Source organism: Hevea brasiliensis, chromosome 11 (assembly GCF_030052815.1).
Source record: "Hevea brasiliensis isolate MT/VB/25A 57/8 chromosome 11, ASM3005281v1, whole genome shotgun sequence".
NCBI lineage: Eukaryota > Viridiplantae > Streptophyta > Magnoliopsida > Malpighiales > Euphorbiaceae > Hevea > Hevea brasiliensis.
Genome location: NC_079503.1, coordinates 7358548 through 7376361, shown reverse-complemented (window position 1 = coordinate 7376361; position 17814 = coordinate 7358548). Strand labels below are relative to the sequence as shown.

Here is a 17814-nt window from a genome sequence, read left to right as displayed (position 1 = left end):
TACATTTGATTTGCTTGCATAGTAATTTGCACTTAAGTGAAAGTTTTTGGGCTTTTGCAAGAATGTCTTGGGAAGGAGAAGTGTTGTATTGTTGTGTATGATGCCACATTTTTAGTACAGGAACCTCAAAGAATTAACAATAGGCTAGCTGTCTAAGCTCTTTGCTCAAAAGGCAATTAAGTAAATGCCATCAAATTAATGAAATTGTTATATTTAACCAATTTTTTAATTAAATTGTTTGGATAAATAATTAGACTTGTCAATTTATAAAAAAAATTGGACTATTAAAAGATGATCCATGATACCAGAAGATTGCAGTGATAAACTGATTTTTTTTTTTTTATCAAGAGAAGGGCAAATATGATGATGGGTTTGCTCGAGATTATGCCAAAGAAGAATGTTACATCAAAGTTCCTGAAAGATGAAAAACATAGATATTTTATTATCACCATTATTTTTTATAAGAACAACACCACTTTACCGCGGTATCATTGTAGCACATCACAGGTATTTCCTCATACTTCTTCACTTTCAATACTACACACTTTTTAGTCAATCTCCTAATAATTAAATTCATACAAAATTTTTAATTTAAACTTTATTTTAATTTGTATGTGTGACTTTTTATAAAGAAATGTAAAACGAAGATTTCCAAAAGAATAGTTTTCCCAATATTGTTTTATTCCTGAGAATATTATATTTCTCTCTAAGAAAAGCACAAGATGAGTTCCATAAGATTCATGAATCCAGAGACAATTGCAACATATGCCCGCCATCGTGCCTGTCAATTACTATCAAAATGGAATCCTAATAATGGACTTATGAATACGCTTCCAAAAGATTCATCATACTACAAAATTTGTTCAGCCTCTTAGGCTTTATTACAATCCTCAATGTGTCTTTTTGCAAATGTCATTTCATTGAGAGAGCAGATAAATAAAATAAGCAAAAAATGTACTAGGAAAAAATGAAAATTTTATTAAAATACCAAATCAGCAACTACAAGTGAAAGTCAATGTTAGACCAAGCTACATCTCTGTCTCAATGTTGGATTTGATTATTTATGCATATAGCCCTGAAAGAAAAAAGAAAAGAGGAACAATTGCAGTTAAAATCATTGTAGAGCTTTGCGCCAATAGCTTCATTGCCTGCCGCACATTTGCTGCATACTGAAAGAGGTTTGATTCATCATGCCATTGAATGTAGTCCCAAAGGGGCTCAGCCCATAATTCATTGCACCAGCAGCATAATAAGGTGCTACGTATCCTTCCATCCCCGCCTGCACACCTGCCCAATATGGATTATATGCATAAGAGCCAACAGGCATCAAAAAGCTGTGAGAGTCATCTTGAGAATTTTTTATTCCTCTCTTTTTCTTTCCTCCTCTGCTGAAAACCAATTTTTTCTGAACTTCATCCTCAGTCACTTTCCTATTCTTTCCTCCCTCGCGAGAAACCACCTCTTCCTGCACTTCTTCCTCAACCACCAGAACACTTGTATCCTTCATTCTCGTTGACCCAATAGTGGCTTCAGATACATCAGCTGCTCTTGTAGTTCTAGCTTTTTTAGCAATCTGGTATGGATCATAAAGAAGCTTCCTTTTATTTGCCTCGTCTTCTATATTATCAAGGGTTGTCTTCTTCGATTCCTGAAATGATCCTGCAGGCAGTCTTTTTGTAGAAATCTGAGGTTGCAAACAGAGAGCCGATTCCACATCCATAACTCGAAAAGAGTTGCTTTTCGCATTTTCACCGCTACTGCTATTACCACAACTATACTCCACAAAGCAATTAATTGTATCTCTAAGTGTCATGTTTGGAATCAGAGAATCAGCAAGGACGTTTGCTGCTCCACATACACATTTCAACTTAGAGATGATTAGATGGTCTCTAATACATTTATCACAAAAGCTCTTGAAACAGCATTTGCTAGTCAATACAGCATCTTTCATTACTTGCTTGCACAAGGGGCAGAGGAGTTCTGGTGGAAGATCACTAACAGACCAGGATCTCTTTGAAGGGAAGCAGCCAAAAATTTCCTTCTTAAAAGCATCATCATTAGGCTGCAAAACAGCAGTTGCACCACTTGACAAAACATAAGAGCCATCTGGGTTAGGCACCAGCATCGACTTGGGAATACCAGTAGGAGGCCTTACTCTTTTGAAATCATAATTTGGATCTCCATTTGTTGGGCAATGCTGAATAAAATGTCCCGGCACCTTACACCTGTGACATATATAACCTTCTGGAGGTGTTTTCTTCCACAATCCACCAAAACTATGGCCATCCATTCTTCCGCAACCCCTACCATTCACGCCTTGGGTCCTAGAACCCACACCAATAGAAACTTCAAGCCGCCAGTCCAAGGCTGGAGTATTGACTAAAGCCTTAATCTTGCTGTCCTCATCAGATTCCACATCTACACTTGTCATGCTAGACTGAGCTGGCTTCATTCTGGGAATCACAAACACATCGTCCCCAAACCCATCATCATATCCAAAACTTGCGTCTCCGCTGCATTTTTTTGAGGACAAACTAGTAATAGTACTTGCAGACACAGAACTACCACCAGTATTTACGGGGGTGCTTCTGGATGAAGCAGTAACAACAGTTTCGGTATTGGATGAACCAGTGCGATAAGAGGAATTAAGTGGCTGTTGCTTTTCAATAACAACAATAGTTGCAGTGTCTACGGGCTTGCCACGCCTCGTTCCAGGAATACGGCGAATCAAGACACGAGTATTGTTAGGAATCAACATATCATCAACATAACAATCATTGGTCTGGGCATTAATGACCACAAGGTCCAAATCAGTACCAAAACATAGACCATTAGAATGAGACTTCATATTAGATTTATACTTATATTCAAAAATTTTCCTTTTCAAAGCATCAACAGAAATAACAGAGCCATCCACAGAGATTGAATCATACTCTTTGGCACTGAAAAATTTAAAATATATCGGCATCGAATTGAATAGTAACGAAAGAATACAAACTTTAATATGAGAGAGAGAAATTGCTATTTCACTCGTATGCAAGAGGATCAAAAAGTATAATCAACATGCGATCGAATTGTGAATTGCCCAGTGAAACAGAAATTTTTGTAAGCCAATCTGCAGGCATAGCCACAGACGCGTAACTGCTTGAGGTGCAAGCATAGCCATAGACGCGTAGGAAGTTTTATTAATCCCAAATCCAATTGGACTTGGTGTTTTTGTGTATATTTAATCAATGGTAATCTAATAGGATGAGTTTATGAAGTATATAATTAAATTTAGGATGGGTTTAGGCTTAAAATTTAATTAAATATAAAAGATATATTTTTTATAATAATATTTATAAATTTTTATATATTTTATTTTATATAAGATGAAATTAAAATATTTTTTAGAATTATTAAATTTTTAGAATATGAATTATTAATAAAAATACTTTTTATCTAGATTTTTAATTAAAAATATAAAATTAAATGGATTCTGATATTTTTCGGGTAATAATAATTGAGTTCGGACTGATTTGAATAATTGAGAATAAATTTTAATCAAGTTTGAGACTGGTTCAGGTTTTGAAAATATTAATCGAATTTGGATTCATGTCAGGTACCTTACCCATTACCATCCTTAGACTTGATGTCTATTCTTTTAAATCTTTAGGGATTTCGTTTCTTTGTTTTTTAAAGATATTTTAGAAATATTTTTTTTTATAAATATCAAACATTTTAAATAATTTAAATTATTCTTTCTTTTATCTCAAATATTTTCATCTCTCTTAATTTTCAAATCTAGGATTTTTCTCTCATTTCTCACTTTTCTAATATTTTCATCTCTATAATTTTTCAGTCTCTTAAAATTTTATCTATCTCAATATTCATTTTCTTAAAAAAACTAATTAATTTTTTTCTATTATCTGTAATTTTTAATTTTCACAATAAAAATGCAAAGCAAAATAAGGATAAATTAGAAAAACTCAATCTTCCTTTAATTCTAATTTTAGACCACTTATCGATAATCTTGATAAATTATTCAAATAGTCACCTTTTTATATATGATTGATGGTTGAGAACTCGTCGTTCTCTATGTGCTTCAACGTAGGAGAAGATTATAGATTCGATGGGTTGGGTCATGGGGCTAGGCCTTGTTTTGGTTAGGGGTTATTTTATTCTAATTCCGGCTGTAAGCCTTTATCTGTGTATCTAGCCCATTGGGTGTTCAATGGAATGAAATATGCATAAGAAAGAAAAAAGAACGTTAAAGTGATGAATCATTCTATCCAATCCAGAATCAGAGCTCTCGCATCAAAGTTGATGCAGAAATAGCAACAGCAACGACGTCATCACTCTTGCAAATTATGCCTACGTACAGATGTATATTCTAAAGCAGCATGCATTATAAAGGTTTTGTTCACCATAAAAGAAGAGGACGGAGAGGATGTGGAGATGGATTTGTCTTCTTCTGCAAAGAAGAAAGAAAGCAAAGAAAAAAATGACAATGAAGAAAATTAGGGTCATCATTTTGGAAGAGGTTTTCTATTATGATGATTGACATAGATGACTGAATGTTGTTTTCTACTCCACATGCTTCGCCTGCGTACTATACTTTGCCACGCTCACCAACTAAAATCATCGTTATAGAAGGCAACAATGTGCAAAAAGAACCGTAAGAAATAAATGATGTCTCGTGATTAAAAAAAATGTCATTGATTAGCATAGAGTTTCACTCTTCATAATGAAAAAATAAATAGAAAATAAAATAGTCAAATTTGAAAAAACATGATTTATTTTAAACAAGATCAATTTGAAATTGAATTAAAACTGAATCAAACCATCTATAAACTGAAATTCAAACCACTTCAAATCAGATTGAATCCATTCCCAAATCACCTTAAAATCAAAATCAATTGAGGCCACTTAGAGTCAGTTTGATTTCATCCCCTTCTCAGCCCTGAACCTTCCGGGCTTCATGTTATTGATGTCTCTAAGGGGAAATATAGGTCCACCTCGTTCCATCCAGAAATCAAGGAACTTCTCTTCAACCCTATAACATTACTTTTCTGCATAGCTAAAGTCCTCCATTCCTTGTAAAACCAATATATTGGAATGCTTAGGTTTTCCTTCTTTTTTTTTTTAAGAACTTTTCACCCATACTATTGAAGAACCTATAAGTTGTAGTGGGCTTCAAGGCTCAGCAGGTTTCCAATCCAAGCATCCAAAGAAAGATTGTACCTCAAATCAATGAATTTAAAATGTACAATGAAATTTCATATGTAAATGAAATTATATATTTGATAAAAAAAATTAAAATATGAAATACAATAATTAAATTCTACATAAGTTACATTTGGAGTTAAATTTCATACATAGATAATTTACCCCTCTCCCACTCTTATGCATAAATAAATAATTAAATATAGACCTTAATTTGCAAAATTAACAATTGGTGACTTAAAATTTTCCATTCAATCCAATTATCTTTCTCACCTCTCAATCCAAGGAGGAAAAAAAAAAGTCTTCTTTCTTTTCTACTAGAATTCTCGAAAATGGTGATCATTTTCAAGAAGTCATCCCGTGACAGGATAACAAATTTAGAGATATCAATTCTTTTTTTTTTTTTTTCTCTTTGCTTCCATCAATCCAAACACTACTGGGTAACTTTTTGAAGGAAAAAAAGGTTTAAAAAATAGATTTTTTTTTGTTACTGAAACAATGGGAAAAAGATACATAAATATAACTGATGTTGCCTGAAATTCTTGGGTCAGTGAATGGTCTTAGTGTTGAAATGAGGTGAGGTCGGTAGCCTAAGCAGGGCCATTTCGATGCTCAAGTCAGTAAATGCCAAAGAAATAGCAAATACTGAAAAGTAATAATATAATAGAATTGCATACCTTGGCAAGTGCAATGAGCCATATTTATAGTATTGAGTATGGTGCCTGTTCTACCTTATTCAAGATTTGCCAACTCATATCCAATCATTTTCTTTTGTATATTACAGAAATTTCACCTACAATGTAGCAAAGAACAAAAATCATTTTCTAAATCACTTCCAACATCAACTTCATCTTCCAAAGAGTTGCATCTTGTTCTTGAGGCATGTTTCCACAACTGAAATCATTGCTAGTAGTCATAACTTCTTTTTTATCCCAACATCAAGATGCAAATTCAATAAATTTGATATTTCTGCTAATAATCACTTTCTTAGTCTGCACATTAAACACTCTATAACCCTTTACATTGCTGCCATGTCTAAGAAACACTCCAATTTTAACCTTGTGATCAACTTGCTCCTCTTAACATCAGGAACAAGTGTGTAACAAATACATCTAAACATTCTTAGATGACTAACTAAAGGTTTTGTAACATCCTCATACAAAGTAGTCATGTACATTCTACTGTTCCGATAACTAATTTTTGTCCGAACAGCTAGAATGTCTAGAACTAAACTTAAATTACATAGAGAATCCATAAACTAAACTAATAGAGATCAAATGAGTTGGATAAAAATAAAAGAAATGGAGTACCAATAGGTTAAATGAGCCTAGGTCACAGCGATGAGTGACCTATATGGGAAGTGACTATAAGTTCAGTTGCTACCATAAATTCATGTGGGAACCCATAAAATCCTTAGTTAAGGAATTATTTAGAAATTATTGGGAATGTGAAAACCATAGAAATGAAAAAAGAATAAGTACTAATAAATGAACCATAACCTTTGGACTCATCGAGTGTTATGGAAAAAGATGGACTATAACCCGGTGAGGGGTATTTTGGTCAATTCACTTCAAGAGTTAACTTTTGACCTAAATGTCCATTAATTTGAGCAAGATTAAGACATTGAAAAAGAATTTAAAATATAGAAATGTGTAAGGAAAAGAAAAGAAAGAAATGAAATTTTCAAATTTTATTTGAATTATAACATAAGCATGACCTCATCATGACACAATTAAAAATTATAATTTAAATAAACTAATTTTGGGAATAATTATACAAGAGACAAGAAATAAAAATAAAAAAAAAAAAGAAGTCATCTTCTTCCTAAAGATTTGGCCGACTCCCCCTTTATCAATTCCATTCTCCATTTTCCTTGTTCCAAGCTTTTGAACCTCCCAATCCTTCCATAAAATTTCCATCAAATTGTTAGAAAACTTCAAATTGGACCTCCAATTGAAGATTGGGAGAAAGAAACTCAAGGAAACTTGAAGGAATTTGAAGTTTGCAAAAGGCTCCATTAGAGGTAAGCTTCTCCACAAGCTTAAATTGTTATATATACATAGAATTAGGGTTGCTTATGGGAAATAACATGGAAAAGGATGAAAATCATGCATGAAACAAAGGGGTATGAATTTTGGCCAGCAGTAGGTGAAGGAACGGAAGCGTGAAAAACACAAGTTTATACCATTGAATTCAAAAATCTTCACCTAGGGTCACATGCATCATGCAAGATTTATTTTTATCTATTTGATTTCAATGATAAACAACATATTAAAACTCTTTTAATATGTTTTTGGATCTGTATTTGCCATTTAAGATTTTAAAATTAATCAGATTAATTTTAGAACCCTAGATTAAATCAAGAACGATTACACTAACCTCTTGATACACTGCAGCGTGTCTGCGCCTTTGAGATTCGTCTTCAGAACACCAGATGTTGTCCCTCTAGCTTGTCCACACCAAGAACACCTATGGCAGCCCTTGAATAGCTTCTAAAGCTTTTTCTATTAATTAGAAAATCAAGTTCTGCCTTTTAAGATATTAAAGATGTAAACAGGACACTAGAAACAATTTCTAGTGTTCTTAATTCAAGAGATTGATGGCTAATCTCTTTGAATTGATAAGAGATGAAGAAGAATAGATGAAAACCCTCAAAGTGGCGTGACAAAGGAATGTGGCTGCTGGTTGTGTTTTATTTTCTCATAACAACACTTAAATAGCTAGGTTAACACGTTAAACCCTTGTCACATGTCACCCTTTGATTAGCTCTAGGTTTAAGTGACCCAATCACATTGTGCCAAGTGTCAAACCTATATTTAATCTTGATTTTAATCATCTTACATGATTAAAAAAACATTTGGCAAGCTTATGTGTAATCCCATGTGTCACCATCTCATGGTGCCACGTGTCACACTGCAAAATGACCAAAATGCCACTGTGTCTTAATTTTGAGTTCTTAACCCAAAATAATTATTTTCTTCTTCTAATTAATTTATATCAAATATAAATTAATTAATTAATCTCTATTAATTAATTTCTCATTAATTAAATTCATATTTAAACACTTTAAATATAAATTTAACTTATATTATACATCCAATAATCTAGATTTGGTTTCAAGTCATGCTAGGGACTTTGCAATCTAATTGCAAACCAAACCTATTTAATTAATCAATTTAAACTCTTTAATTAATTAATTAAATCATATTTAAATAGGTGATAACTTGTGTATGTGTGTGACTTACTAGGCTCATCACTAATTGGCAATGAGACATGATATCAACTCTTAATATCATCAGAACTCTTTCTTACCATAAATGATTTCTCTAAATCATTTTATGAACCTCATAGACATGGTTAACACCTAGCATAGCATGCCATGGCCACCCAATTAGTAATAAGGTTTATCTTAAATGAACCTATAATCATATGTTACCATGCACTAGAATCTCTCTGTTACAAAATCCCAACTCAAGCTGGAGTCATGGTTTATGTCAAACTCCATTTGCTATGAATATTATGTTCTCTTTTAATTCCAGTTCTTGATTAAAAAGATTTTCTCATCAGAAACTCTTTCGAATAAATCTATCTGTCCTGGCCAGGAACTTGAAACATCAAGAACAATTAAATAAACATAGGATTTTATCTCTATTTACTTAGAGGAACAGATTCCATCTTGATCAACACCTACCTCCATATATAACTAGTAGGAGCCAACAGATGCCCATATACCCATACACAGTACAAGTATCAAAGCAGTATCAAAGTCAAACTACCTATATACAAGATAACTGTGCTATCTCAGGTCTAAAGATTATATGCACTGATATGATTTATGACAAAACATTGACAAGAGTAAACTCCATGTGCTTGTCATAAGTGTCACTAGTTCGGCCTACTTATCATTTATAAGTGTCTATCATGTTTGTTATATGGCATGAGACTCACCATTCCATCTTATTTATATCTCATATAAATAACTTGGGAACAAATATGAATACAATCTTTCTGGATAAGTCATGTCCTTATTATGAAGTATCCTTGATTATGAACCTATTTATGATACTTTGTGCTAGAAATATTGTCACTCATATTCTTAACAACTTAAGAATAATATTTCTAACAAAATATCAATGGACCTTTTCTATTACACATAAATATATTATATAAATAGAAAAGTGGAAATGCCTTTTATTAATAAAAATATGTACAAGATACATACTAAATGATATGCTCTAGGGCATACTACTAACAATCTCCCACTAGCACTAGAGCCATTCATTACAATATCTTAGACCTATCTTCTCAAGATGTCGGTCTAACTGAGTCTGTGACATAGGCTTAGTGAATGGATCAGCTGGATTTTTCAGCTGATGCTATTTTTCTGCATGGCTATATCGCCTTTGCCCAACTATATGTCTGATAATGTGGTAGTGCCTTTCTATGTGTTTGGATTTTGGGTGAGACCTTAGTTCCTTAGTCTGTATGACTACTCCATTATTGTCACAGTGTAGTGGAACTGCTGACTCAATGGAAGGAACTACTGTAAGTTCTGTCACGAACTTCTTTATCCAAACAGCTTCCTTTGCAGCATCTGATGCAGCAATATACTCAGCCTCTGTAGTGGAATCTGCAGTCGTGCTCTGTTTGGAACTCTTCCAACTGACTGCACCTCCATTACAAATGAACACATATCCAGAGGTAGACTTTCTATCATCGATATCTGATTGGAAATCAGAATCAGTATAACCATCCAATTGTAAGTGTCCACCTCCATAAATCAAGAATAAATCCTTAGTTCTTCTCAAGTACTTAAGGATATTCTTGACAGCTATCCAGTGTTCCAAACCTGGATTGGATTGATACCTGCTAGTCAAACTAACAGCATATGCGATATCCGGCCTAGTACACAACATTGCATACATTAAACTTCCAATAGCCGAAGCATATGGAATCCTGGCCATCTTATCTCTTTCTTCAGATGTCTTTGGAGACATCTCTTTAGAAAGGTGGATACCATGTCTCACTGGTAACAATCCTCTCTTGGAATCAAGCATGTTAAACCTCTTTAACACCTTTTCCAAGTATAGACTTTGGGATAAACCAATTATTCTTTTCGCTCTATCTCTATAGATGCGAATCCCAAGAATATAGGTTGCCTCCCCTAAGTCTTTCATGGAGAATGTATTTGATAACCATACCTTTATAGTCGTCAACATACCTGTGTCATTACCCATCAACAGTATGTCATCCACATATAAGACAAGGAAAGTGATAGCACTGTCACTAACCTTCTTATATACACATGGCTCATCCTCATTTTTGATAAAACCAAAGGATTTAATGGCTTCATCAAAACGAATGTTCCAACTCCTCGAAGCTTGTTTCAACCCATAAATGGATCGCTTTAGCTTGCATACCTTGGAACCATCTTGAGATTCAAATCCCTTAGGTTGTTCCATGAAAATGTTTTCTTCAATGTATCCATTGAGAAAAGCTGTTTTGACATCCATCTGCCAAATCTCATAATCATAGTACGCAGCTATTGCTAATAAAATCCTAATTGATTTAAGCATGGCAACAAAGTAGAAAGTCTCCTCATAGTCGATTCCTTGCCTTTGGCGAAACCCTTTCGCTACTAGCCTTGCCTTATAGGTCTCTACCTTTCCATCAGAACCAATTTTCTTCTTGAAAACTCATTTGTTCCCTATAGGTATAATACCTTCAGGTGGGTCAACAAGATCCCAAACTTGATTCTTATACATGGAATCAATCTCGGATTTCATAGCATCAATCCATTTTGAAGAGTCTATATCTGATATAGCTTCTTCATAGGTAAGTGGATCATCTCCATGATCTACTTCTTCATGAGCAGACAACTCTTGTTCTTCTTCATGAAGAAAACCATATCTCACTGGTGGGTGAGATACCCTGGTTGTTCTACGAGGTACAGCTGTAGATGTTTCATCAACGGGTATTGGTTGACTAGATGGATCTATATCCATTTGATCAGTTGGTTGGTCAGAATTCTCCAATTCTAACTCTATTTTCCTTCCTTTGCCTCCTTCTTGAACAAACTGTTGTTCAAGAAATGTGGCATCTCTACTTATCACAACCTTTTGTGAAGTAGGCAAATAAAAATAATATCCAAAACTATCTTTTGGATATCCAACAAATCGACCTTTTACGATCCGGTCTCCAATTTATCAGTGTTCAGCTTTTTGATATAAGCTAGACAACCCCAAATCTTAACATGCTTAAGACTTGGTTTTCTTCCATGCCATATCTCATAAGGTGTGGAAGAAACTGATTTTGATGGAATCCTATTCAGAATATACAAAGCTGATTCTAATGCAAATCCCCAAAAGGAGATTGGCATATCAGTATAGCTCATCATACTACGTACCATATCCAATAGGGTACGATTTCTCCTTCAGATACACCATTCGGTGTGGCGTTCTGGAGGAGTCAGCTGAGAAACAATGCCATGCTCTCTCAAGTATTCATCAAATTTAGTACTCAAATATTCACCTCCACGATCTGATCGAAGAGCTTTAATACTCTTTCCTGTTTGATTTTCTACTTCAGATTTAAATTCTTTGAACTTTTCAAAAGATTCATGTTTGTATTTCATCAAATATAAATACCCAAACCTTGATTTATCATCAGTAAAGGCAATAAAATAATGAAAACCCCCTCTAGTCATTTCTTTAAATGGACCACATACATCACTATGTATTAGCTCCAAAATATTTTCAGCTCTTAGCCCCTGTCCAACAAAGGGTGATCTAGTCATTTTGCCCTGAAGGCAAGATTCACAAGTTGGAGTAGGCTCAAAGCCCAATGAGGATAGAATCCCCATTTTCTCCAGTTTTGCAATCCTATCTTCTGCAACATGACATAACCTTAAGTGCCAAATATATTTTGAACTTGAGTTGGTTTTCACCACGGCATTGCATTCATTTAGATTGCTATACTCTGGCCAGTGGAAACACTTTCTTACTAGCAATGGAAACACTTTCTTATTGGCAATGGAAACACTTTCCTGTTGGCAGTGGAAACACTTTCCTTTGCCTTTATCAGCTTTAGTCTTCCTTTTCTGTTTAGCTATTTTCTTAGAAGGACCAGGAATTTGAGGTTTCTTTTTCTTATTGCCCTTGTTCTTGTTGGACTTTCCAGCAGAAGAAGATGCAACCAAAGCTACCTCTTTTCCTTTATTGCCTGGCATATTCTTTTGGGCAATAACCAGCCTGTTGAGTAAACCAGCTAAGGTGCATTCCTGTTTAGTCATATGGAAATTTGTCACAAAATTCCCAAAAGACTCAGGAAGGGACTGAAGGATTAAATCCGTCTGTAGTTGGAAATCCATGTTGAAGTCAAGATGTTCCAACTGCTCAATTAGTCGAATCATCTTGTGGACATGATCCCCAACATTCTGTCCCTCAGACATCCTCATACGGAATAGCTGTCTAGATATCTCATACCTAGCATTCCTGCTGTGCTCACCATACAACTCTTGTAGGTGAAGGAGGATCTCACTCGCACTCTGCATGTTCTCATGTTGCTTCTGTAACTCATTACTCATGGAAGCAAGCATGTAACACTTAGCTCTCATATCATGCTCCTTCCACTTGTCCAAAGTTTCATGTTCCTCTTGTGTGGCCTCTGGAGGTAAGGGACCAGGAACATTTGAATCTAGAACATATCCTATATGTTCAAGGTTCAGGACAAGTTTCAAATTTAATAGCCAATAATACATATTAGGTCCTGTCAACCTATTGTGATCAAGTATGCTTGCAAGGATATTGGATGGTGGTGGTTGTTTTGTGCTCATTTTTATCAGAAAATTAACTGCAGAAAATAACCAGATTAATTAGTAAATGTATCATGTAATTAACCAAAATGATTATGGTTTTTTAATCAAATTGGTCCTCCCACTAACTTAGCAAATCCTACACTTCCAAAGTAGAAAACGGAAATCCTAGTTGGATGGATTTCTAGTGGGTGATTGAATTCTTATAATTCTATTGATCATCCTCAGGTACATCCATTATTGGAATTACAATAAACTATAAGTGAGCAACTCCTTGCCCATCACATCTCATGTGAGGTTCAATCTTTTACCTAGCCCCTAATGCTCAAAATCTCAGGTACATCCATTATTGACTTATCTTGCATTAGTTAAGTTGATCCCATTGAGCCAGTAATTATGCAAATAATTTTAATGTCCTCAGGTACATCCAATATTGGCCACTAAACCATTTACATATTTACAACATCTCATGCTTAACAATTATTCTTAAGAAAATCTCTTAAATTAATTGCATCTCATGCAACTATTTAAAATTTCTTTAAATAATTGCCCCAATGGAGGGCCTATGTTATAATTACTTTAATTATAGCATTTCCAACTTAATCATTTGTTTGGAAGATTTTATGGTCATTCTAATTACTATTAAGGTCTCACTTTGCACATTATCCATTTAACATGCATATATCATATAATAGCATACATTCCCATACATCTCATGCATTCATGGATAAGCAGTAAATATGGTATGATCATGGACTTTCTAAGGGATTCAATTCTGAGCCACCAAGAATTGAATCAGGGCATTCCTAGGTGCATTTCATTCATTCATTTTACAAGAGTTGCTGAAGGAGTACATAATCAACACTTGATCTTGAATTCCTCCCACTGGTCCCACCAATGCTCTTAACCTCCTTGAACTTCTAGCAATCCAATATTACATGGTAATCCTTGGCATACCAAGGCGAATTTACAAGAACTTAAATAAATGAAATTACAACCCAAAAATTATTACAAACTTAATAATAAAAGCCCAAAATAAATTAAAATAAATTAATTAATTTGCAATCCCAAAGAAACATAAAAGAAATAAATCCAATCACATTGGTCTTTTATAGTCCATAATCATCCATCATGCATATCACTATTTAACAATTAAATAAAACATACATACTTAAATTAAATTGAATATTTCATATTCAACTTAAAAATTCAGATTTGAATATGATTCAAATAAATTTAAAAATTCAGATTTGAATCTCATTCAAACAAATTTAAAAATTCAGATTTGAATCACATTCAAACAACTTTAAAAATTCAGATTTGAATCACATTTAAATATTTTTTAAAAAAACAGATTTGAATCACATTCAAATATTTTTTAAAAAATCAGATCTGAATTTTATTCAATCAATTTTAAAAAAATCAGATTTAAATATGATTCAAACAACTTTAAAAAATTCAGATTTGAATCACATTCAAACAACTTTTAAAATTCAGATTTGAATCACATTCAAACAATTTTTTAAAATTCTGATTTGAATCATAATTTAATTGTGTGATAAAAATTCTAATTAAACAATTTAACTAGACATAAAATGGATCTTAAATCATACAACAATTGCACATTCACCATCCATTTACCTTTGCACACCATTGTGATGCATCAACCATGCACACCATGGTGTTCATCATTTGTGCCACCACTTTGACTTTGCAACCAGCAATAAACTCTTGATCTCATGATCAAACACACAATTAAATCATATAAACATCAATCTAAATGGCAAATATAGTGGCTCTGATACCAATTGAAGGAACGGAAGCGTGAAAAACACAAGTTTATACCATTGAATTCAAAAATCTTCACCTAGGGTCACATGCATCATGCAAGATTTATTTTTATCTATTTGATTTTAATGATAAACAACATATTAAAACTCTTTTAATATGTTTTTGGATCTGTATTTGCCATTTAAGATTTTAAAATTAATCAGATTAATTTTAGAACCCTAGATTAAATCAAGAACGATTACACTAACCTCTTGATGCACTGCAGCGTGTCTGCGCCTTTGAGATTCATCTTCAGGACACCAGATGTTGTCCCTCTAGCTTGTCCACACCAAGAACACCTATGGCAGCCCTTGAATAGCTTCTAAAGCTTTTTCTATTAATTAGAAAATCAAGTTCTGCCTTTTAAGAGATTAAAGATGTAAACAGGACACTAGAAACAATTTCTAGTGTTCTTAATTCAAGAGATTGATGGCTAATCTCTTTGAATTGATAAGAGATGAAGAAGAAGAGATGAAAACCCTCAAAGTGGCGTGACAAAGGAGTGTGGCTGCTGGTTGTGTTTTATTTTCTCATAACAACACTTAAATAGCTAGGTTAACACGTTAAACCCTTGCCACATGTCACCCTTTGATTAGCTCTAGGTTTAAGTGACCCAATCACATTGTGCCAAGTGTCAAACCTATATTTAATCTTGATTTTAATCATCTTACATGATTAAAAACATTTGGCAAGCTTATGTGTAATCCCATGTGTCACCATCTCATGGTGCCACGTGTCACACTGCAAAATGACCAAAATGCCACTGTGTCTTAATTTTGAGTTCTTAACCCAAAATAATTATTTTCTTCTTCTAATTAATTTATATCAAATATAAATTAATTAATTAATCTCTATTAATTAATTTCTCATTAATTAAATTCATATTTAAACACTTTAAATATAAATTTAACTTATATTATACATCCAATAATCTAGATTTGGTTTCAAGTCATGCTAGGGACTTTGCAATCTAATTGCAAACCAAACCTATTTAATTAATCAATTTAAACTCTTTAATTAATTAATTAAATCATATTTAAATAGGTGATAACTTGTGTATGTGTGTGACTTACTAGGCTCATCACTAATTGGCAATGAGACATGATATCAACTCTTAATATCATCAGAACTCTTTCTTACCATAAATGATTTCTCTAAATCATTTTATGAACCTCATAGACCATGGTTAACACCTAGCATAGCATGCCATGGCCACCCAATTATTAATAAGGTTTACCTTAAATGAACCTATAATCATATGTTACCATGCACTAGAATCTCTCTGTTACAAAATCCCAACTCAAGCTGGAGTCATGGTTTATGTCAAACTCCATTTGCTATGAATATTATGTTCTCTTTTAATTCCAGTTCTTGATTAAAAAGATTTTCTCATCAGAAACTCTTTTCTGAATAAATCTATCTGTCCTGGCCAGGAACTTGAAACATCAAGAACAATTAAATAAACATAGGATTTTATCTCTATTTACTTAGAGAAACAGATTCCATCTTGATCAACACCTACCTCCATATATAACTAGTAGGAGCCAACAGATGCCCATATACCCATACACAGTACAAGTATCAAAGCAGTATCAAAGTCAAACTAACTATATACAAGATAACTGTGCTATCTCAGGTTTAAAGATTATATGCACTGATATGATTTATGACAAAACATTGACAAGAGTAAACTCCATGTGCTTGTCATAAGTGTCACTGGTTCGGCCTACTTATCATTTATAAGTGCCTATCATGTTTGTTATATGGCGTGAGACTCACCATTCCATCTTATTTATTTCTCATATAAATAACTTGGGAACAAACATGAATACAATCTTTCTGGATAAGTCATGTCCTTATTGTGAAGTATCCTTGATTGTGAACCTATTTATGATACTTTGTGCTAGAAATATTGTCACTCATATTCTTAACAACTTAAGAATAATATTTCTAACAAAATATCAATGGACCTTTTCTATTACACATAAATATATTATATAAATAGAAAAGTGGAAATGCCTTTTATTAATAAAAATATGTACAAGATACATACTAAATGATATGCTCTAGGGCATACTACTAACAGTAGGAAGGATAGAGTTTTGATGTGGTTTGATGAAATTGAACATGATTCCTAGCTTAGGTGACGATGTATATATGATTGGTGTATTGAAATTGCATGAATTTTGAAGATGAGCAATTAGGGTTTATGGGAAATTAGGACTTTTGTGGTATGTTATGCAATTGATGTTATAAGAGCAAATTATGGTCATTTGGTATGCCTTGGTTAAGAATTGATGTGAATTAATGAAAGGAATAAATGGATTGGTAGTGTGTTGAATTGCTGAATTCTGGACACTTGAGTCCAATGTGCTTAATAGCCTATAAATTGAGTTACACAACTCCAATTGGTATGAAACCAATTGAAAAAGAAACATAAGACATAATAATAAATTTTTCATGAAGACACCCTGCCTAGAAAATGACCATAAGTTACCCTAAATGAGCCTTGAATCCGGATTACAATTCTGGACCTAACCAAAAAAGACCAAATGAACAGTATTTAGTAAATTAGGCATAACTCACTCTAAAAAACTTCAAATTAGGTGATTCTTGAACCAATGGAAACCTGAGACATAAGAGAACAATTCTTATGAAGACCATAGAGCCAAATTATGACCCTAACATGATCAAATTGCTAGACAAATTTGGTCTAGCAAATCTGCCCTGATTTTGGACTATCCTAGAAATCCTGAACAATGAGCTATCCGACCAATTTTGGAAAAATTGTCATAACTTGGGCTACAAAACTGAAAATGTAGTAATTCTAAAGCCAAAATTCTCATAAGACATAGAACTAAAAAATTTATGTTTTGACCAGAACCCAGTTCTTAGGGCAAAGTAGGGGAATTATTGGGATAAGTTAGGAATCCTAAATCTGGAATTCCTGCTCCTTAGCTAATTGG

The 17814-nt window shown here is 33.4% G+C and overlaps 1 protein-coding gene across 1 annotated transcript; it reads right to left on the bottom strand.

Moving 5' to 3' along the window:
• Window positions 1-955: 955 nt before the first annotated feature.
• LOC110653681 (E3 ubiquitin ligase PQT3-like) lies at window positions 956-3178 on the bottom strand. The gene has a single exon (XM_058129790.1). The coding sequence runs from the start codon at window positions 2966-2968 to the stop codon at window positions 1142-1144; it is 1827 nt and encodes a 608-aa protein (XP_057985773.1). The 5' UTR covers window positions 2969-3178; the 3' UTR covers window positions 956-1141.
• Window positions 3179-17814: the final 14636 nt, after the last annotated feature.